The sequence below is a fragment of the Calonectris borealis genome, chromosome 14, assembly GCF_964195595.1.
Source record: "Calonectris borealis chromosome 14, bCalBor7.hap1.2, whole genome shotgun sequence".
Lineage (NCBI taxonomy): Eukaryota > Metazoa > Chordata > Aves > Procellariiformes > Procellariidae > Calonectris > Calonectris borealis.
The window spans coordinates 10,289,555-10,311,910 of record NC_134325.1 but is presented as its reverse complement, the minus strand read 5'-3'; the positions used below and the strand labels follow the sequence as shown (position 1 = coordinate 10,311,910).

General features: G+C 40.5%; 1 protein-coding gene across 3 annotated transcripts in view; it reads left to right on the top strand.

Annotated features, from left to right (window-relative positions):
- Positions 1-5,494: 5,494 nt before the first annotated feature.
- GALNT18 (polypeptide N-acetylgalactosaminyltransferase 18) overlaps positions 5,495-22,356 on the top strand; it is a 297,690-nt gene continuing 280,828 nt past the window's right edge. Inside the window, exon 1 of one of the 3 annotated variants that reach the window (XM_075163171.1) lies at positions 5,495-5,908. In XM_075163171.1, the coding sequence (XP_075019272.1) occupies positions 5,764-5,908 (145 nt within the window). In that variant the 5' untranslated portion in view covers positions 5,495-5,763. The remainder of the gene's footprint in view (positions 5,909-22,356) is intronic. The other 2 variants (XM_075163173.1, XM_075163170.1) reach the window with 2 other exon arrangements.

The following is a 22,356-nucleotide window of genomic DNA, read 5'->3' as shown; positions in this document are numbered from 1 at the left end:
TACTGCGTGGTACAGACATGCCCTCTCTCTGCTATGAAATCATTTGTATTTAAGAGTAGAGGGAAGGAGATTCATACCCACTAAAGTTTGATACTCCTCCTTTAAAGCAGTAATGGAATAGTGTGTGCTGAGTACAGTACTGGGTTTTGCCCAGTGAACAAATAAGAACAAAATCAAATAGTGGATAGCAGCTCAGTAAAAGAGCAATCAATCTGTCTTAACTCTGAATAAGGCATGGGTCATGTAGAATAAATGGTGGATGTGCATGTAGTAAAGATGTATATCATAATGAATATGCACCGTCTTCATCCTGGTGTTTCCTAATTCGTTAATTCTTGGCTGTACTTTCCATATCCTTGTAAATTATTCTTATAAGTAATATATAAGCATATTTAAGAAATCTTAGTTTAATGATATAATCTTCTGTAATCTTCATAATGGTTTACTTTTTTTTTAAATTCTTGAATGTTGATCTGCATGTTTTTTCTTGTACTCGGGTGCATATGTGTGTTTATAATATACAGACTAGCAAATGAAATAAAGCTTCCGGTGTACTTTTTGCATACAGCTATGTTTGTCTTGGGTTACTTATTATTTTGTCCAACATAAACAGTGCTTTTCAGGATGATATGCTCCAAATAAACTTGCCAGATACCTTTTACACAACAGACTAGAAAGAAGACCTAACCCTGTGAATACAAATCAACCATGTTTTATTAAGCTAAACTACTATTAAATACAGTGTAGAATAAAGCAGTTTAAAAATCTGCCAGGAATGAAACAAAACAAACAGAAAAAAGGAACAGGTGATATGGCACAAGAAGCCATGACAGAGTTCTTGACTGGAGGGAGGAAATGGGTTCTGCACAGTAACTGGGAACCTTGAAGGAGTGAACGATGATGAGAGAGTGGAGAAGAAAGTGGAGGGAAGAAGATCCTGATCTAACAGCATCAGGAAACAACACAAGAACTCAGTCTCCCTGCTTACTTGCAGTAGCTGTTAAATAAATTTGATGTATCTTGTACTTTTGATAATTATCATACAGTAAGTGATGTGATACCTTACTCATTTTAGGGGCTCCAGATAAGCCAGGTCAGTGATTCACCCTGGTTATGAGAACTCTTTTGCACACCTCCAAGAACCAGTTGGTGACTGGACCAAAATGTTCCCTTGGCTGGGTGTTCTGGCTGGTGAGTATTCCTTCTTCAGCTGGTCAAGTTAAAGGGTGGTTGTGCTAATTACTTGGCATGCAATGCAAGTCTAAAGAGGCCTTTTGTTTAATTTTGGGTAATAATAAAACATTCTTTTTGATTAATGCAGATGACTAATTCATTAATCCATATCCACTGTTGTATTTTAATAAAAGTGTGTGATACATATATATTTCTGCTTCCTGGAAAAACAAGCATTTTCTTTATTTATTATTGCCTGATAAATTACTAATGAGTATTTTGCTACCTCTTTGATGTTGCTGGAATCAAATTCTATGTGTGGCTTTTACTCGGACCACTATATTTCAGGTCAGTTCATCTTGCTTTGTTTGATTCTGATATAACTCAAATGTTTTCCCTTTTAGTCCTCTGGTAAATTATTGTCTTAGGCCATCATCTTTTTCCTGCTTACATGCAAGCATTAGGATAGACATGCTGCGTTTGGAGAAACCTACACCTTTCTGCAAGTATGGCTCACTATAGCATTACAATGCATTATTAATTCTGTACTTAAGAGATTAAGATAAATTACACTCTGGGTATTATAATGAAGCTTTGGGATTTAAGGATGTAAGGTGAGGTTGGCATCTCCTTAAGAGGAGTTATGAGGCTAGAGGGAGTTTGCTACCAGAGATCTTAAACGAATTTTCTTGGGGCCAAACATGTGATGCTTTCATTAATGACCTTCGTGCAATAATGAAGAGTTTGCTAATGAAACCTGCTGTTGGCATGCAGCTGGGAAACATTGTTATTGTGCAAGAGAATTACAGTATGATAAAGAGGAACTGAATAACCTTGAGGAGAGGCAAGAGATAAAAGAGATGAAATTCAGTAGCTGAGAGAACAGGTTCATGCACTTAGAGACTGTTCATAAGAGCTTTCTCCTGTGAGACAGGAGCCGCCACCTAACCCAGTCACAGTCAGGATCCAGTAACTTCCAGTCACTATGTGAAAAACTGCTTATAGCTCGAACATCATGGCACTTATACCAAATCACAGCTGTTGCAAGTTTTACAAGTTACCTATTTTCCTGTCTTTCCTACTTGCACAGCCCTTCTGGAAACACAATAGACACTCAATAGCACAAGCTTGTTTCACCTGCTTAGCACAAGAGGAAAAGAGAGGCTTACCCACCTGCCCACCCAGGTGGAGACAGAATCTGAGCCTCTCAGGAGAGTATGTGAGCAAATAGGATCAAGAATATTCTCTTGCAAGTTTTCTGTATTCTCCAGTTGAAATACTTTCACTATATATAAAATAACTTAATACTAATTGCAACAGGAACTGCACTTGGTCTTACAAACAAACCATCCAGCTACCAAGCTGTGGGGTCATTTTCACTTTCTGGCCTGTTGTGGTTTAACCTGGCAGGCAGCCAAATACCACGCAGCCGCTCACTCACTCCCCCTGCCCCTGCAGTGGGACGGGGAGAGAATTGGAAGGGTAAGAGTGAGAAAAACTCGTGGGTTGAGATAAAGACAGTTTAATAGAACAGAAAAGGGAAAATAATAATAATAAATAATGATAGAATATACAAACTGAGTGATGCACAATGCAATTGCTCACCACCCGTGCTGACCGATAACCAAGTAGCGATCGGTACTTCCTGGATCACGCCTACCCTTCATATACTGAGCATGACGTCACATGGTATGGAATACCCCATTAGCCAGCTGGGCTGGCTGTCCTGATTATGTTCCCTCCCATCTTGTGTACCTAGCTCAGTCAGTAGGCAGGGGAGCTGTCCTTGGACTAGGAGGGCACTTAGCAACAACTGAAAACATCAGTGTGTTATCAACATTCTCCTCATACTAAATCCAAAACACAGCGCTAGGAAGAAATTTAACCCTATCCCAGCTGAAACCAGGACATGGCCCAAGGACTTATCAAAATTTTGGTTTGGTTGGTTTTGACAGGTAGCTGCCTTTCTCAGTGTTAAACTGACTGGCAAATCCATTCCTCAGCAGATAGGTTTCTTGAAGCAAGGCTTGAGCGTTTGAAACTGCTAGGTTTTTTCCCAGCTGCATTAGGTCATCTAATAAAAGGTGTCATCTGCCTTGACAAACATTGCTTCCTGTTTTCTAGGCATGAGAAAGTACGGTTTTACAACTGGCTTCTGTGCTTCTGCTAAAAGCTGGGGCCTAGTTCCCACTCGCCTCCCGTATGCTACTTCTATCATTTATATTACATTATGGTGAAACTCGACCAAAAAAAAAATGTTGCTGCCAGGTCAATTGACAAATGTTGATATTAGAATCAGAGAAGGAATGGAAATGTCTAGTAGGCAGAGTGGTACTGCCCCTTGGGCCAGTGCTGGCCTCGTGGATGTGATGAAACTGTGCCTGAAGGATCGTTGTTCATCATTAATGTGTTGGAAATGTATAGTACTGTGCTGCTTATGTTCCTGTTGAATTCGGACCGGTCTTTGCACACTAATTTTAATTTAGAAGGAAAAGACCGATGAAAGTGCATTTGAGATGTCCATCGTAACAGCAACAGCGGTAACTCATGATCTCTGCCAACAATAAGTACCGTATTGATCCACAAGGATGGGACACTTGGAAGAAAATGCTGCCCAAAAGCTGGGTACCTATCTTTTCTGATGCTTTCTTAAATATCTGCTGGCAGTGGTCCTGCAGTGGCATTTCATCTCATTATTTTTCACGACTGAAAGGCTTTCTCCCCTTCTCATGAGATCTTTTGTGCTGTACAATAGATCTCAGGTTTACTGTTGTTTCAAGTTCCCTCGTGGATTTTTTCCTTTTCAAAGAGTTTCAAAGTAATCCTTCTTTACTGATCCTTCACAATCACTAAAACATTGGAAGAGCATACAGACTGTGGCACAAAACAATAAAGTTAAGGCAATTCGCAGCTGAGGGCATACAGCACCATACATCCATCACATACATTTAGGCGTTAGAGAGAAAATTAAGCAGCTTGTTAAAGTTGTGGCATTGTGCCTGGGTGTTGGAAGGACATACACCACTCATTGTTAAATGAGGATTTTATGTTCAGGGTGCTCAAATGCTTCTCTTTTTTTCTAAAACAAATCTTCATTAGCATGTTTGGTTAAACAGTACAAACTGTCCGGTCCCCGGTGCGCAACAGTGGCCACCAGGGTTTGGCTGCAGCTGCCAGTCCCTTGCGATAGGCGCTCAGACATCACCTGCACAATGCGTCTGCTTTGTGCTGGGAAAGTACAATTTTTAAAGGGTCAGATTACTGACTGGTGAAAAGTGGAAATAGGTTCATAAAACCAGTGGTAGTAGGTGCAAAACTGTGCCTCTGTTTTAGTTTTTTAATTGCTTTCTGCAGAGTTTTATTTCTGCTTGCAGGGCATTTTTATTCAAGGGTAGCAAGATTCTGGAAATCAGTGTTTGTAATGGAAATTGTGACCTGACTTTAATGTTAGTCTTGCTGACTGTCTGCTGAAAAAGCTCTACCTTAAGAAATACTGACTATGACAAATCTGTCTCTACAGTGAAACACAAAAAAAAGAAAACACATGTACAAATAATTATTTATAGAGTCTGGTATGGGACCAGAACAGCAAGAAACTTGAGGAGGAAAGCCTTAAAACTCTCCTGTGCCAGACCCTGGAAGTAACAAACAATATTGCCATGTTAATGACACTTAGTCTATAGAGACAAACTCTATCGTCTCTACAGGACCATTTTGTGGAGTGCTCAAGGCCCTGACTTCAACAACTGCTCTAGAGAAAAAACAACTTTATTTTTGCTTTGCATTCACCTGCAGTTAAGTTAAATTGCATGCTTCGTGTTTGCTTAGAGATATCCAGCAAAATGCACACACCTGTGTGCAGGGGAGCCCAGCTGAGACTGCGTAGCAGCTGGGCTAATGGCCAGGCCCACCTGGCCCCGCGCTGCCAGAACTTCCTGGGCTGCCCCTGCACCTGTTACAAGGCAACGCCTGAGGAAGGGCTACAAAAGGAAGCATGGTCTTGAAAAAGACAGTTGTTGAAGGTCTTGCTGCTTTGTCTGGAGCTCCAGAAGGATGTTTTTGACCCGGAAGGATGGAGTCACAAGTGATCTCAGGGGAGAGAAAACAGCTACGCAGCCTGTAGAAGACGCTGGTAGGTGATGAGGCTAAAAGCCCTTTAATACTACTCCTAATTATGGGGGGCAGTAAGATCAACCCTCTTTTAATCCCTGGAGTGAAAATGTAGTGTTTTGCTTTTAAATTTGGATACTGCTTTTGCGGTCAGGACTTCTCTGTGTTAACGGGCCGAGGGCAGCGGGGTGAAGCCGTCCCCTCTACAGTCGGGACAGGCAGCTCCAGCCCCACTGCTGCACGGCCGGAGAGCAAGGCAGTGTGCGTGAGGCAGCAGAGCGTGGCGCCCAGAGGATGCGGCAGCTGCCTGCTGCCCTCGCTGTGGCAACTTCCCCAGGCGCCGTGCCTGCTTGGCTTGCCCTCAGAGGGGACTGGCAGCCTTCTGCGGGGTCCAGGCACCCCGGCCTCCGCACGACTGAAGCTGTGTGGGAAGGCTGCCGCTAGCAGCTGGCGCCGGTAAATCCGGACAAGGGCCGCAAGATGGCGCCGGCGGGCGGCCGCCCCGGCCCACCTCGCCTCGTGCCGCCGCCTCAGGGAGGCCCCGGCTTCGCTGGGAGCGCAGAAGCACCTGCGGTGGCTCGGTGCTGCGCTCGGCGGGAGGGACCAGCGCTGCGCTTTGAACTTCGTAAGTCTCTGAGCACTTGAAACAGTATTTTTGCACCGTGTCTGTGCACGGCCCATGTTAAAGTGCTGCGTATGGTTTCTAGTCCGGGATTCTGGGTTCAGCTTCCATTTTTAATGCTTCTTTGCCTTAAAGCTGTAAGCAAGCTTCTTTTGAAGGGATTGATAACATAAGTGCTTTGATTTTTAAGAGTAATGAAAAGCACTTGATCACAGCTTTAAAGTAAGGCTTTCCTGTGTTGTTTGTCCTTACACAAAGACATGGTAATATCAACATGCCCAGGGTGGTTTTTGAAGTATCTTGAATTTGTCTGGTGGTAGTATGTGGGGAAAAGTGTTTCCTGGGGGAGGAAAGAACTTCTATCCTGTTTATTTTTAATTCTTTAATAGGCTTGAGAGAGGAGAAGGCTGGGTGTGGAAGGGTAGGTTCTTCCCCTTGCTCCCAAAAAAGGTTTGTTTCTCACAAGAAAGAGAAGCAGCTCTTGGTGGACAGTTTGAATAGGTGGTTCAGCCTTAGCAGGAAGCCTATGGGGAATTGGCAGAATCTACCAAGGACACTAAAACCGAAGATCGCCGTCTGTAGTAGTTTTATTCCTGTCTTTATCCTCTTCATTAATGTAGATATGGCCTAGAAGGCAAATTAATATTATGCCTTAGTCTATATGAGGGATCTTGCTTTCAAACGTGGGGACCCGGAGCAGAGTGGGAATGAGGTTCCGAAATTAATACATCTGAAGTAAAACCGACTTGAGAGCTGGATGGTAGGGCTGGGGAGGAGGATGTGAGGAATTCTTTCAAGTCTGACAGGAGAAATTGGTCTAAAGTGAGGATAGCTTAAAAAAAATCTTCAGGTATGACTGCCAGAGGAACACCTAAAGCTGATGTGAGAAAAATGTCAAAAAATGCAGCTAGCTAATGGTGTCCAGTCAATTTTTGAAAATAATCTGAGTTGCTGTGTCTGAACGAAGTTTCCTGTCATGCCTAGAGAATCTATTCCAACTCTAAAACCTTATTTTAAGAATTAACTCAACATTTCAAAACAAGCTGTTGGAATTTCAGTGGTGCTGCAATTGGCCATCTGCTATTTTTCTAATTCTAGCTTATGTTCCAATAAATCTGGCTCATATTCACAAAAGTATGTTCTAGGACTTGCATGTTCTGTCACTGCATGATCCTCTTGGTTTTATTCATAGGTTGCGTGGGTATCAGAACTGAAAAGGTTTCTGAAGTCTGTTCTTACCCTTCCCTTTTTCCAAATTTAAGAAATGGTTCTAAATAGCACATGTTTTATTATTCTGAAAGGGAAGTGAGAGGAGGATTAGTCATGGTAATCTCTGCTTGATTCTCTGTAGCTTTTGGTGATTTGACTTCCAGAAAGAGTAATCTGCTATCATAAACACTTGTACTGCCCTAAATAAAAGGATATGCTTAGGATTTTCTTTCTTTCTCTTCTTTAGATGTTGTTGCTGTTACGAAAGCATGAACTGCATAACTGATGGGCAGATTTCCAAAATGTATGAATGCTTAGCAAGGTTAACATTCCAGAGGAGTAACAATATGGAGCACATCTTGATTCTGGTTAACGTAGCAGTTGTCAAGGGTTGGGTCTTCTCTATATTCTACGTTACTTTAACAATTTCCTGTATTTCTAGGAAATTTGCACATACCATCTTTTAAGTTGGTTTTCCTGTTGTTGTATCCAGTTAGATACGGGCTTATGTTCTAATAGTTGCACTGAAGTTTCACACAAAGAATAGGGGTGTTTGGATCTGAGTCCTTCCCTGGTGTGTTATGCCCGGTCCTTTGGCATCTAGGTTCAGGTGACTTCTGTCCCTGTCTTTTGGATCACCTACTCTTAGTGTAACTTAAGACTATCATAATATTACTTGCACTTTACCAGAGAGATAGCTTCATGAAATGCTGCAGGAAGGACATGCTTTTACTCTTTTACAGGCAGAACACCTAACCCTGTTTCCAGTCACACAGTTAATGTACTTTGGGCTGCCTGAGAACAGAATCACAGCCATAAGAGAGCCAGAAAAGGATCTGTGTTTTAACTGTTGTACTAGTAAACACCAGGTACATTATGTGTGAATGCTGTTAAGAGTTAAACAGCAATTTAATACTAAGCTTTGTTGTACAATGAAGCAAAACAAACATGTTTTCTTCCTCCTCTCCACAAAACTAAAGCTGGCTATCTGGAGACTTCTAAAATGAGCTGGTATTAGGGAGCTCCTTGAAGAAAAATTAAATGTGTGGTAACTAATAGAGTTTATTTAAACTTGGGGAATTATATTGCCTGTTTCCAAGCACAGTAAGCTGTAATACTTATTCCATAAGAGAGCATGGAAATCACTTGACTGTTACAGTCTTGTGTGATAAATGTACATCATGAGTGCATTTCTTGTCTTGCTGTAAACCCATAGCTGGCACTGTACCTGCAAAACCACACCTTTTCACGCCTGAAAAGGTCAACTGTAGCTTTGTTTGTAAGCTAGTACCTGAGATTGCCATGTAACTTACACCCACCTCCTGATAGGGGGGAGCTTGTTTTCCTCATGCCTAGTATATGAAGAAGCAGCCAAGTTACAGAGCTGTTGAGTCTGCACAGTTCCACAGAATCTGAGCTTTTTACTGCTGTGGCTTTTGTCGCTGCTTATCACCATACGGTCTCGCCCTCTCCTTTGCAAGGCTCCAATGTATGGCTGACTCTGCAGTAAGTCGACTCAGAGAGCTGAACTGTCTGCCAGAAATCCTCCTGAGCTCACTCCTTGTTGGGTTAGACAGGGGTGCCAGTTCTAGAAAAACAGCTGACATGCATAGCCTGGGGTAGTCAGTTCCTGCATTCAGACATGCGTATGTGCCCTAAACATTGTCCTCTGAACAAGGGATAATCAGACTAACATGGAAGAGAGGTGACTGAGGTGGTCGCTAGAGAATGCTTGCTGACTGCCCTCTAATACAACTAGATGCATCAGATGGTGGAAGGTTGGGAGAAAGAAACGGAACTAAGGAGGGAAGCTACTCTGTGCATATGCATTGAACTTGGTTGCAAGGGTTGGGTCTTGTCTACATTCTAGGTTACTTTAATAATTTCCTGTATTTCTAGGAGATTCAGTCAGGGCTGTAGGACACCAGAGCACCACCTTTGAGTCAGGAACTCTGCCTACAGTAAACCTCTGGAGGCTGGAAGAATATTTTGGAGGAAAAAAAACCTCTGTTTTGTGTTCCCTATATGCTCTTTCTGGGCTATTTGCTGTTGGCTGCTGCAGAGGACAGGTACTAAGTCAAACAAAGAGTTGTTCTGACCTGTGTTGTTCAGACAATGTGTTAAACACTTAGCAGGCTTAGGAATGGAGCTAAGTAGAAATCCCAGGAGTTCTACTGCCTTACTCATAGACAATCTCCTGTAGTAGGCTGGCTATATGCAAGTATAATGCAAGGGGCTCCTTTTGTACCCTGCTGCAGTTAATACCTGTTAGGTTTTAATCCTCTGAAGTGCTGAGTGCACTTTATCTAGGGATAAGCAATCTCTGTACTTCAGGCATCTAAAATAAAGTAGGTGGCTGTAGGTGCTACAAAGGAAGGAAACCTTGGCTGCAAGAAGGAAATGGATTCAGTCTGTGTTTTCTTTCCCAATACTACATTCCTCGTTTTTTTTTTTTGAGGATTTCAAAATGCCTCAGGTCATATGTAACACAGTGCCTGTGCTTTACATATGGATGTGCATACAGGCACGTATGTGTCCTCTGTGGGTGGTGAGGTACAAAATAAAATAATACTAAAATACATAATTTTGAAATGTACTTCTCAATAGTACTCAGTACCCAATTGGAATAGTGCAAAACCCGAAAACTTCAAGAGATAAATGAGGAGCAAAACATGAAATGAGAAAAGCAGCCTGCCAAATGGTCTTTGGCAACGTAATTTCTGTAGGTGTTGACCTTTCAGAAGCTATTTTGAAAGAAGCCGGCATTTTGGTTAGCAAATGCAAGGAGCACAAGTACTTTCAGTCAGCAGAAGGTTTGCAGTGTCAGGCTACCATACAGAGAAGCAAGGAATTCAGTGCTATATATACTCCTCTTCATTTGTGAATTTTCAAGTGCTTTGTATCACTTAAGTGCAAGGATTGCCAGATGTTGAATATTCTGAACTGCCAGTGAAGTCATTAGGATGTGAGGTCAATTAGGACATAATGAGATGCTGAGCTCATAAGGTCAGCCCTATCCTGACTTTTCAGAAGAAATTTTACTGAAACACAACCGTGTTACTGTAGTCCTCATCATCTCCTATATTTGTAAAAAAAGGCTACTATCTAAGCAGAGAAAATCTGTACAGGTAATTATTAGGCAAAGGAGAATGGTTATTAAAGAGTGATTATTGTTAGCATTGTCTTGGACACCAGTATAGTCTGAATTAGCATAGTCATGTTGTGATTAATGGCCTTATCAAAACTCAGGAAAAATTAGAGAATTTACACAAAGGAATGCAATATCCGCTACCACCACAGAACTTAATAACAAGGCAAAGCATGAAACTATTTGATGTCATTAATAAAATCTTATCATGGGATGCAGAAAAGTATTTGCAACTGCATCAGTCCTTGAGGAAAAAGCAGATACGACAGCTATGGTGATAGAATAGATAATACATTAAAGAAAAATTAACATATCTTTGGGGATCTTTTAGCAGAAGGTGAAGGGAAGCTTTTCTTCATGAGGGGAAACTGCAGTTGTCTGAAAGCATGGAGAACATCATAGTTAGAAATCTTCACTCTTAAAGCAAGCATTCTTAAAACAGACCCCCTTACAGGTGCCTGCGTGTTTTATATAACCAGTGCTAATTGTTCAAATAGCAGTTTCAGCTGCAGTTGTGTTTTTACCTTTGCGTCAGCTAATGACTCCTTATAAAGAATGCACCCACTATTTTCCTCATCTATTTCAGCTAATAATATCTTACAGTAATGAAAATGTGGTATTCAGGTCCTTAGTTCTTAGTTTTATCTAAACCATACCATAAAACTTCTTAAATCTTCAGAACTTTGAGTCATTGTATTCTTGTCTTGCCTAAATAGTTGTCTAGCTTTGCCTTTCCTTGAGCACTGAAATCTGCAAGTTTTGTGGCTTGTCCATTCTTTGTTGGCTTCATCCCCTTAAAAGATGGGCATGCTTTTATGATCACATGATCACACATACCTGTGAAATAGAAGACAATAGGCTATTGATCGAGTCATGAGGCACAAGTGTCAAACATCACATTTAGGAATAGCCTAAGATCATCTCTGAAAGCAGGCTAATTTTAGGATCCTGCTGCTACAATCACTTACCAGATAAGTTGTGTCCAAACTTGCAGAGAAAGAAGTCCATGCTGTCACTGGCATCAAATGAATATATGTGGCATTGAGATAGAAGCACACCTTTCAGTCACTGGCACGAAATAGAGAGGCAGAAATTGTAGAAAAGGTACAACACTTGTCTTGCAAATGTAGACAGTGCAAAGTTGAGAGAAGCAGGAAGGTCTACAGTATGCAAGATGTCTCCAGATTTTTAACGCCCCAATGTGGGTACAAAATACCGAGCATGAAAAAATTCCAGGATTCCTTGTGAGAGGTTCCTGCTGTTGCCCAAGTTCATAGTAATCTGACCACCATCTGTGTTAGTACTGCTGATAATGATGGTCACCATGCATATAGCGTCCTTGTCTTGAAGGCAGGAATCCACTCACCTCAATTTGGCTAATAGTACAGGTACAATCAAGACCTCCACTGGTTCAGGAAATAAATATTTTTTGAGCCCAAATATTCCTGTAAGAATGCAGTCTGCTCGGTCTGATGGCTTTGGGCATTGATGAGATCATCCTGATCGTGTTCAGAGGAGGGGCAGAGGTCCCTTTCCAGTGTTTCTTCTGTCAGCAAATTGGTGATATTCTGTCCTTCCTAACACTGTAAACTGGCCCTTAAACATCTAGTTCTTATCTTATTAATGAGGAGATATTGTCATTGCTGTAACTGAATGACTTAAAATAGTTGAGAGCTCACTAGGCATGTGGCCAAAGCTGAGCTAGAAAAAACAAATCATTTATGGATTTTTCTCCTCATTCAGCCTACTTGAACCACCTATTGATGCAAGGCCTGGAGGTCACAGGTTGTCATAAAACTGAATGTGAGATTATTTGAAATTAATCTCATCAAGTTGGCTTAGACTCATATAAAACTGGTATATTCCCTCACCCTAGCTAAGCTCATCTTTCTACAGAGCTTTCTAAGCTCATCTTTCTTTTTTCTACTTTCTATTTTTGTCGGTCTGAACCATCCGGTTGCAGAGAACTTGAAGAAGGACTACGCAAGGAGTTGTATTTTGAACAAGAAGCCTCACAACTAATTGGTAACAGTCAAGCATGCTCTATCAGGATGTGGGCTACGTCTGTTGCTTACTTCTTGAAGCATTTCTTCAGCTGGGATCTGTTCACTGACTTCTGAGATGCTTGCCAGAAAAAAATGCCAAATGCTTCTAAGATCCTGAAGAATGTACACTAGCTGCCTGTGATAGGATCCATTTCACTGCATGGCTGAAGGAGGAACATCTGTCTGATAGTAACCATGTTCCTCTGAGGCAGTGAAGTCATGCACCTCCGTTATTCTGGCTTGAAGAGATCTCTGCAATCAGAAGCTGGGTTCTACCTGGTGTGGTAAATGGTGCCACGGTTGCTTCAACTCTTAGACTATTACCATTAGCACAAGAAGGAGCAGAGTATGGAAGCTGTGTGCTGACCTGAAAATGAAATGCGTGGATGTCCTCACTTGATTTGCTTACTCTGCCATAAGTGTGGTTTTAATGCTTTTTTTTAGTATAGCACCATTCTTGGGCACTGTTAAATATAGCGCATATGCCCATCAGCATAATTCTAGTTCATTCTCTTCCAATTCTCATGATTGTTTTTCAGGAGATTATTAAAAAAATTCTGAAAGGAAAACACACCTGCTAGGTGAAGACAGATTATTCAAATGTCAGGAGAGAACCTCCTCCATATGTACTGTAATAAAAGCAAAGAATCTTAAAATAGACTTCTGTGACTTGCGTAATAATTGAAATAGAGTTTACTAGGGAAGCAGCATCAATGTAACTAAGGAACCTTTCTTGTCTGATGGCTCTGAATGAAGAAATGGTGTATTGAAGTGCTTCAGTTACTTCTTGAAGAGTATAATCTGTGTCAGTCAGATCGAAAACACATTATGCACCCTCTTTCTCACCATGTGCCCAACAATCAGTTGAACTTAATCTGCAAGTGATAGAAAAGCAGCCTTCAGTAACTTGAGAACATGACATTTATCGCATTTAATATCTACTGAAGAAAATGTCTGTTAATAAAAGGGTGCCGAGTCTAGCACTAAAATAATAATGGAGAAGTTCTTTGGGTTTCTGTCTTCATTTTTATATAAAACCCTCAATGAAATGCTATCATCTTGCTTGTCAATGTGTAATTGTCTTTTAATTATTGGCTGCTAAGTAGTCATTTTTTCACATTTGCTGGTTTCAAAGGCAAAATCTTTTCATAAGACTTTCCCAGCCTGGAGGAAGTGAAGCTGTTTCACTGTCTTAAACTGTGGATATATCTTAGGTGCCTCTTGTGTTCACCACAGTGAATTCATTGTGTGTTGCCTGATGATGAATGAAGGTATATGCATAGACTTCAGTCATCACCATATCATAATGTCAAAACCTGGGTATTCCAGCTGATTAATTTGGAGTGGGAGGGGAGGATGAGGGAGGAGCCCATGTTGATTTTATAATTGTCAGCTATGGCTATCTTTCAAAGAGTTCAACTTGCCTGAAACCTTCTATGTGAAGCAGCAGCACAATACTGCAGGGATGGTTCTTGGGGATAGAAGTCTTTGGGAAGGAGGGACATATTTTGTGTCTTGTCTTTCTAAAGACTGGTGTGGTAACATTCTCTTTATGACAAAAAACAGGTATATACATTGAACTGGCCTCTGAAAACTAGTAGGGAATAACTAAAGGCATTGGCGTGAGAGATGTGTTGATGGGGCAACATTTGAAGATTTGATTCATCAAGCATTGGAAGCTGGATGAATCTCCCAAGATGCTGGCTTCCTCGTGCAAAGCTCCCAGTGTGCTGCCACGGTTCTCCTGCAATTGAACAATTGTATAACACAGGTCTGCACTCAGCATAGTGTAGCATAACGTGGTAACAGAAAGCAGATGGGAACTGATGGTAGGAGCAGTCATCAGCCTAAATGGTGGGCACACTCTTCCACTTTACAAGTGTGTTGTGTTAGCTGTAGTATACTTATATGGTTAATGCCATCCTGGGCTTAACTGAGTTTTTGTTTTGTTTTATTTTATTTCAGAAGATAAATTCCAAATATTTTCTGTAAGCTAGGTTTTCTCTGGCAGCTTCACAAATGAAAACTGAGTCTTGATGGCTAGGATCAGATTCCCTTAGATACATAAACACAAAATCAGATCCTAGAAGGCATGCTGTTCTATCCCATTATTGTGTGTAAGGAAGGTATTTCAAAGACTGTTTCTATTAAAATTTACAGAAGAAAAGTCAATTTTTTGCTAAAATCTTAATAAACTGACAACACTGACCAGTAAAATCCTGAAATTATGTAATGAGAACTTAGTTAACAATGAAAAAACATTCCACATGGTCATCAGTGCTTTTATGAGTCATTCACCAAGACTAGTGGTGTACTTCTACTTGGATCCAACTGCAAACATTGCTATAAACTTCAAGCTCTTCAAGGTTTTCAGGGGACTTTTTTTTTTCCTGGAAAACACTTGGATTCTTTTGATGAGAGGATTTTTAGTGCATAATATTGAGGACAGGCCTAGCTACATTAAAAGCAATTGATTCTACTGGGAAAATGTCAAAACATAGTATGTGCCGTTGACTTTGAGCAATCTATAAAGTTTTCTTTTTAAAAAATACTGTTAAATAATGTTCTTGCCAACTGTTCGGAACTTCATGATACTGACTTAGGCTTCATCAGCTTCTCAGTATTCAAGTGAACTTTGTGGCTAGTTTTGGTTTGTTCTTTTTCTGTCTAGAACTGCATATGCAATGGTAAAAAGACAACATCTGTAAAGTTAATAAAAATCCTGAAAGAAAAGGTGGCTTTCAGCAGCTTATGTTAAATGTGCTGAAGGGCTCACCAAACTTTAGCTGTTAAGCCATAGTATCTGAAAATTCTTACTTTGTTGTAGGCTGAAAACATAAAGCAACCTGTCTCTGTTGGATCTGAGACAGACTTAACACATAATAATGGGTCAACCATTCCCGTATGCTCTGGCGACAACATTACTGAAGTAATCTAAATGTACATGAATGCACGTGCATGCACATGCAAGTAATGAGAATCTGTGCTGTGGGTCTGTGGTGAGCACATGTGAGTTAACTGGAGCTACTGAAGTCTTTTCCTGCACAACAGGAAATTTTCTCTTACAGAGAGAAGTCCCTTAGCAATTTTTGCTTGTGTTATTATGGATCTCTGTATCACAGTGACTTCACATTGTGGAAAAAAAGACAGTGGAAATTTTTTGTGAACCTGAGATCCTTATTAACAGTCTTTTGGGTTGTTTTGCCTACGATGCCTGTCAAAAATGAAGTGGAGGGTGGAGTCTTAAAATTAGTATTGAGAGAAATCTAACTTTAGTGAAATCTAATTTGAGTGACATGATGTTCATTTTGCTATTTCTTTTAAATAAGAAGAGTAAAGTTTCTGTGGCAAGTAAAGAAAACTAAGTTAAGCTATGCTGATTTGTCAGTTAGGGTCAGTCCTTACTGTGTCCATAAAATTACTTCAAGGAACAAAGAGCTGGATATTGCGTATCCTTTGGACCTGTTCTACAGTGTACATGGGCACTTAAAACACAAATATTCTTCATGGCAAACAGAAGTAAAAACGAGCGCTTTGTTGCCTGAATGTGTAGAATACCAAATAGAACAAAAACTAGGAGAAGCTACTTTTTATTTTGTAACTTTGATGTAGACATATGTTATTCCTGTTCTAATTCCTTGCATGTTTTGTAAGTCCTTATTTTTTTGTTGGGGGGGTGGAGGCTAATAGCCACAGAAGCCACATACTTTACTGTCACAAAAGAAACATAGTACGTAAAAAGGTGAGAGAGTCATGGTTTCAATCTATGACACTACAGCTTGATCTGAAAGGGCATTCCATTAAAATAGGTTCTTGGTGTTTCTGAGCAATCTCAGGTTTAACAATATTGTAATTCTCTAACTGTCAGACAATCGTATTAGTCTGAAGTAAGAAAACTTTCTATTTCCAGCTGCAACTAGGAGAGAAAAGCAGCAACGTTTACAGCCAGTGTACATGGATTTCATGTTTACATGTGGTTAGTGGAAATTGCCCTCTGGGAAAGATAGTGCTATAAGATGATGACTTTTCTTGTAACCAGTGAAGGACAAACGTGTAACTTTAGATTCCTGAATAGTACTTTTGCAACGTAGTGATTGCAGAATCCCTTTTTTCATACTTGAGCTGTCAGCTAAGTATGTTTGGAAAAAAAATTTTCTTGAATAGATGCAATAAAATTTAGTGTCCATTAAGTTTCTTTATGAATGAACTCTGCTTCAGTATTAGAGAAAGCTGTGTGAATACACACACTCTAATTTACAGTCTTGTCAAATCTTTCATGTTCCAACCCAACCAGCTTCAACCAGTTAATGAAATTCTTGGTTTCTGGTGCAGATTCATTGTGTTAGCCTACTGGAGAGAAAGCAGTCTAGCGAAATGCTCAGCAAGCCCAATGGCACTGATGCATGAGTTAGTGGTGTTAAGCCTCCATCTGTATTCTTTCAGCTCTGCTAGATATTTATCCAGCAGGAAGAAAAAAATGCAACTTTTGGCAATGGCATCTAGCAAAATTCAGTAGGGGTTCTAGATTTCTACTGCCAGTGACACAAGTTAGAAGGTGGCATTCATAGCAACTTCAGTGGTTCTTATATTTAAGGAATGAAAGTAGAAAGATAATTGAAGTTCCAGAGTTTGAGAGGTTTTTCCTGTGGGTTTGGGTTTTTTTGTTGGTTGGTTTTTTTTTTGTCTCCACTTGGCATAATAATTGCTATAGTTAGCTTCTATCTGATTTAGCTGCCTAACTGGAACTCATTAAAACTCCTGAAACACTGGGGGAATTCTTGATGGTGGTGGTGGGGGAAGTGGACAAAGGGAAAGAGAGAGAGGAGGAGATAAAGGATTTTAAGGGAAATCCTCTTCTTTTTGAAGGGAAACTGAAAACAGAAACTCTAAGCACAATTTCTTTGCCAATTCTAAAACTTTCAATAAGATTTTAGGTGTCAGAACTCTCTTCTCTATAAAGAACTACTTAACATTTAACAATACTACTATACCATATACTAATCTTGTTTGGAGTATCATTCCTATAAGTGGGTTACAGTCAAAGATTTTTTTATGTAACAGGAAATAGTTGAATTCATTGTTTCTTACATATGCGAGGCTATCAAGCCTTCTGTGCTGGGTGATGGAAACCTTCATTGTTAACATTAGAATAATAAAAAAAAAAATCTGACACCCCCCCTCCCCCCAAATGTGCCCCTTTGTGTAATATAGTGTTTCTGGTAGCTGAGGCTGGATCATGAGCTGGGGCCACTAATCCTGTTGTTCTTAATGAGTGCTCTCAGAGTAGTGTCCACAAATATGTCAGAATACTGGGTGGTATAATTGGTCTGAAATACTTGCTATGATCTCTGCAATTTGAGATGTTTCTGCTGATGTTCCTTCCACCCCTCCATAAAAGCTCACAAACAGAGAAGGAACATGCCCCTGGTTTAAGGGCGGGCTTAAGAATTTTACCCTCTCTCTTTGTTGTTCCACAATTTTTTGAAACCTATCCACCTAGTGGCATTGACAGACAATAGTAAATAATGCATAAAAGATTCTGTTCAAGCCAATATGATGGATTTGCCAAAAGCAATAGCAGCTGGAGCTAGTAGGGTTTTTCCAGTATGCCATGATTGCTGTCATAAAATAGCATGCTCTCTCCTTCCTCTTTGTCAAAAAAAAAAAAAAAAATCCTTACCTGCCCTTTTTTCCCCCCACCCAATATAGTCAAGGCAAAACCCTTCTAGCTCTGTTCAAATAGTTATGCTCACTGGAGGATCAAACAAATTTCAAGCAAACTTCACTGCTTTGTTGCTCTAAACATTCCAGTCTGGATTGAATCTTGGCATAATGTGCACCTGCATGGTCCATAAGAGGATCTTTTCTCTCCTCTGATCTTGATGCTACTTTTTCTCTCTAATTGTTGTAGCTGGTGCTTCTTAATTGCTCTCCTGTTTATTAACAAAAGTGGGATTTTTTTTTTTTCTTCCTTTCTTTAATGAGAGTCTTACTCTAGGAATTCCTGACCTCTTCCCATGAGTACTCTTTATACTTCTATAAATACTTCAGGGTTTTGTGCTCTTGCCTGTAGACCTCAGTAAAGCCTTTCTCTGTTGTAGGGATAAATTTTTCCTCAGCGCTTCTTGAGATAGGCCCAATTAACAAGGGTTTTGTATATTTTCCTATTGCAGCATCAAACTTCAGTACTCCCTAAATTCCTGTCTAAAATCTGGAGAAGCTTTGCCCTCTTTTTTTTCTTTCTTCTAGTTGTAAGCTCTGTCTTAAGGAAATCTTATTCTTGTGCCCTGATGCCTATATAATGCTCCTTCTCTAAGTGAATAGCAGAAACTAAACTGAGCTATTTGAGCCTCTGCTGCCTGAGGGAGAGGAGCCTGCTTCGTTGATTAAAGCAGTAAGCAGGATCATTAATCTCTCTGTGAGGCAGTGCCATCATTAGGGAAGGACAGACAGACACACAGACTAGGGAGGGTTTTACCTTAGTTATCTGATCCAGATACCTTTCTTGGCGATCAAGTAACAAGGAATAGGTACGGGGGAACACCTGCTGTCTAAGGTGACCCCTCCTGTGAATTGTGAGTGGCTGTATTGCTATAAGAGAAGTTGTAATTCAGCTCATTGTCCAATAAACAAAACAAGGAAATAAACTTTATTTAACCTAATTAAACTCCAGCTGCAGAACAAGATGTGTTCAACTTTGTAATGTTCTCCAACACAGAAACAGTGCAAGAACTTTATATCCTATCTGATATGAAAGATACTCTATTTCTAGTTCCTGAAGATGGATATGAATCATGTGGCATCTTTTGTCTTGATTTAGGGTATCCATTAAAGATGGCTTAAAGGTTGAAAGTAAGTGTTTCAGTTATTTCCTAAAAGCTTAGGTTTTGAGATACAGGAAAGGAGTGGGGGTTTTTTTGTGGTGGTGGTGTTTTGGGTTTTTTTTTTTTTTGAAGCGTGATAGATTTACTACAGTTTCAAGAAGGCTTGTTAATACCATACAGGGTTGTGAACCTATTCTTGCATTAGTTTCTTTCTAAACTAGTCCATAAATTCTTTCCTCTTTATGGCAAACAAGTATGTCCTTTAACTAACCGATTTCTTTTTATTTCACTGTAAGAATGTCAAGCAGCTTAGAAGTAATACAGCATAAATATACAGCATTAAGAGTACCACTTAATTGGAAAAAACTGTGAATTAGCATGGTGGTAATAAAATCTTTTCATTTTTTTAATTTTTTTTTTTTTTAAATTAGAATGCCTTTTCCCACAAAAAGGAATACTTTCTATGGAAAAGCTTGGAGGGAAAGGAGGTGTGTGTGTGTGGAACCACACCTAGTTTTTAGGCAAAGGCTTTAAAATCAGATTTGAGACTAATGCTTTTCATCTTTGTTGAAATTGTCCCAGGGAAGAAATGAGTATTTCTCAAAGAGCTAGTCATTGTATTTGCCTAAAGTTAATGGCTTTAAAGAAATAATGTACTTACTTTATTCATATTTGTGTCTCTCTTCTCATTTTTTTAAAAACTGATTTGAATAAATTAGTATCTTCTTAACAGTAGACATGAATTAGTTTGAAATAATTTCTGCTCCCTATTGTCCAAAGTAGTAAGATTCTCTAGGCTTTGATCAACAAAGTGATACTTTGTCTCACAGTGCTCACAGTGCTAAGGTGTATTGGGTTTGCATGGCAAGGTTTTGGTAGTGGGGGGGGCTACAGGGGTGGCTTCTGTGAGAAGCTGCTAGAAGCTTCCCCTGTGTCTGATAGAGCCAATGCCAACCAGCTCCAAGACAGACTTACCACGGGCCAAGGCCGAGCCCACCAGTGATGGTGGTAGCGCCTCTGGGCTAACAGTTAAGAAGGGGAGGGAAAGCAACCTGCACAACACCAGCAGTGGTCAGAAGAGAGGAGTGAGAATAAGTGAGAGAAAAACTCTGCAGTCACCAAGGTCTGTGAAGAAGGAGGGGGAGGAGGTGCTCCAGGCACCAGAGCAGAGGTTCCCCTGCAGCCCATGGTGAAGACCATGGTGAGGCAGGCTGTCCCCCTGCAGCCCATGGAGGTCCACGGTGGAACAGATATCCACTTGCAGCCCATGGAGGACGCCACGCCGGAGCAAGTGGGTGCCCGGAGGAGGCTGTGACCCTGTGGGAAGCCCACGCTGGAACAGGCTCCTGGCAGGACCTGTGGCCCCATGGAGAGAGGAGCCCAGGCTGGAGCAGGTTTGCTGGCAGGACTTGAGACCCCATGGAAGGGACTGATGCTGGAGCAGTCTGTTCCTGAAGGACTGCACCCCGCGGAAGGGACCCACGCTGGAGCAGGGGAAGAGTGTGAGTCCTCCTCCTCCTGAGAAGGAAGGAGCAGCAGAGACAATGTGTGATGAACTGACCGCAGCCCCCATTCCCTGTCCCTCTGCGCCTCTCGGGGGGAGGAGGAGGTAGAGAATTCGGGAGTGAAGTTGAGCTTGGGAAGAAGGGAGGGGTGGGGGCAAGGTGTTTTAAGATTTAGTTTTTATTTCTCGTTACCCTACTCTGATTTGATTGGTAATAAATTAAATTAATTTTCCCCAAGTCGAGTCTGTATTGCCTGTGATGGTAGTTGCTGAGTGATCTTCCTGTCCTTATCTCGACCCATGAGTCTTTCGTTATATTTTCTCTCCCCTGTCCAGCTGAGGAGGGGGAGTGATAGAGCAGCTTCGTGGACGTCTGGCAGCCAGCCAGGGCCAACCCACCACATAATGATAAAATCTTGATCTGTTAGCCAAATGTAAGCTATTTCATTGCATATACCCACACATCAGAGGAGAAAGAGGGTTCTTTCTTTCTTGGTGCTGGATTGATGTATGTTGCCTCATTTAAACAAAACAAAAATAATGAAGCAATGTTGGCATTGTAGAGATATTCTTGGGCTCTTCTACCAGACATAGAGAACTGGAAAACATGGTTTAATGAAGGAAGCTTGTGGCACTTTACTTTTACTCCTCCTTTTGCATTTGTCACAGCTATTGAGTTGTTTTGCTTTAAGGAAAATATCAAAAAATAACACAGAAAATTATTTTCCTATAATTCCTAAAAACAAAAAATAACAAGGAAAGCAAAAAAAAAATATGAAAGTGAGTCTAGGAGGACTGGCTCACTTTTTCCAAAGTTTTCTGAGGGGCTTGGCATCTATATTGCCCTTGAAGATTTAAGGACATTTAACTTCTATGTTCAGGCCTTGTAAAAAGGACCTTGCAATTGAACTTTCAAGATGGTAGAGGTATTATAGGATCATGTCAGTTTGAGTTTTCTGGAAAATGCAACAAATCTGAGTTGCTAGCACCATAGAAGAAGTATTGCCTGTCTCACGGGTTCTTCTCTTTGCCACGAACTGGCTTTAAAACATGTTACCAACAGATGTCCTATTCCAGAACACCAAAGTCACCTTGTTGCTGTATGCTGAGTGTTTTAAATGTCATTTGATTATCAAAATGGATCAGAATGCACTTACAAGCATGAAAACAGATCTACTGAGAGAAATGGATAATAACGAACTTGTGTTCAGATTCTGAGTAGCAAACAGAAGGTCCTGCTTAATAAAAACTCTAACGATGATAACTTCCAAATTATGGCTACCTATTTTTCCTATAATTAAAAATGGCAACTAGAATTATTACTCTCTTAACAGCTAGCAGTGTATTCGCATGGCATCATTGAGTTCTGCAGATGTTCTACAGAAATATTATTTGACTGATGAGTCATGCTCAGAACACAGCATTTTAATGAAATAATGCTTGGCATGTGATAGATAAATCCAAGTTAAAACTGGTGGAAATGGGTTGAACTGGGCAAAAAATTACATTGAAACATGGCTGGTTCCCCCCCCCCCCCCCCCCAAGTCTTTTATAGCAGGAAGTAAAATAAATGAATATCACCAGAAAATAAACAGCAGATCAGATGCTTCTCTTTAGTCCTTCCAGTGGTCCTTCCCTTAAGAGAAAAAACAAAGCATAGAGTATCTTGTGTCACTGGTGAACACTTAATACTAAATGTAACATTTTTATTGCACCTTGTT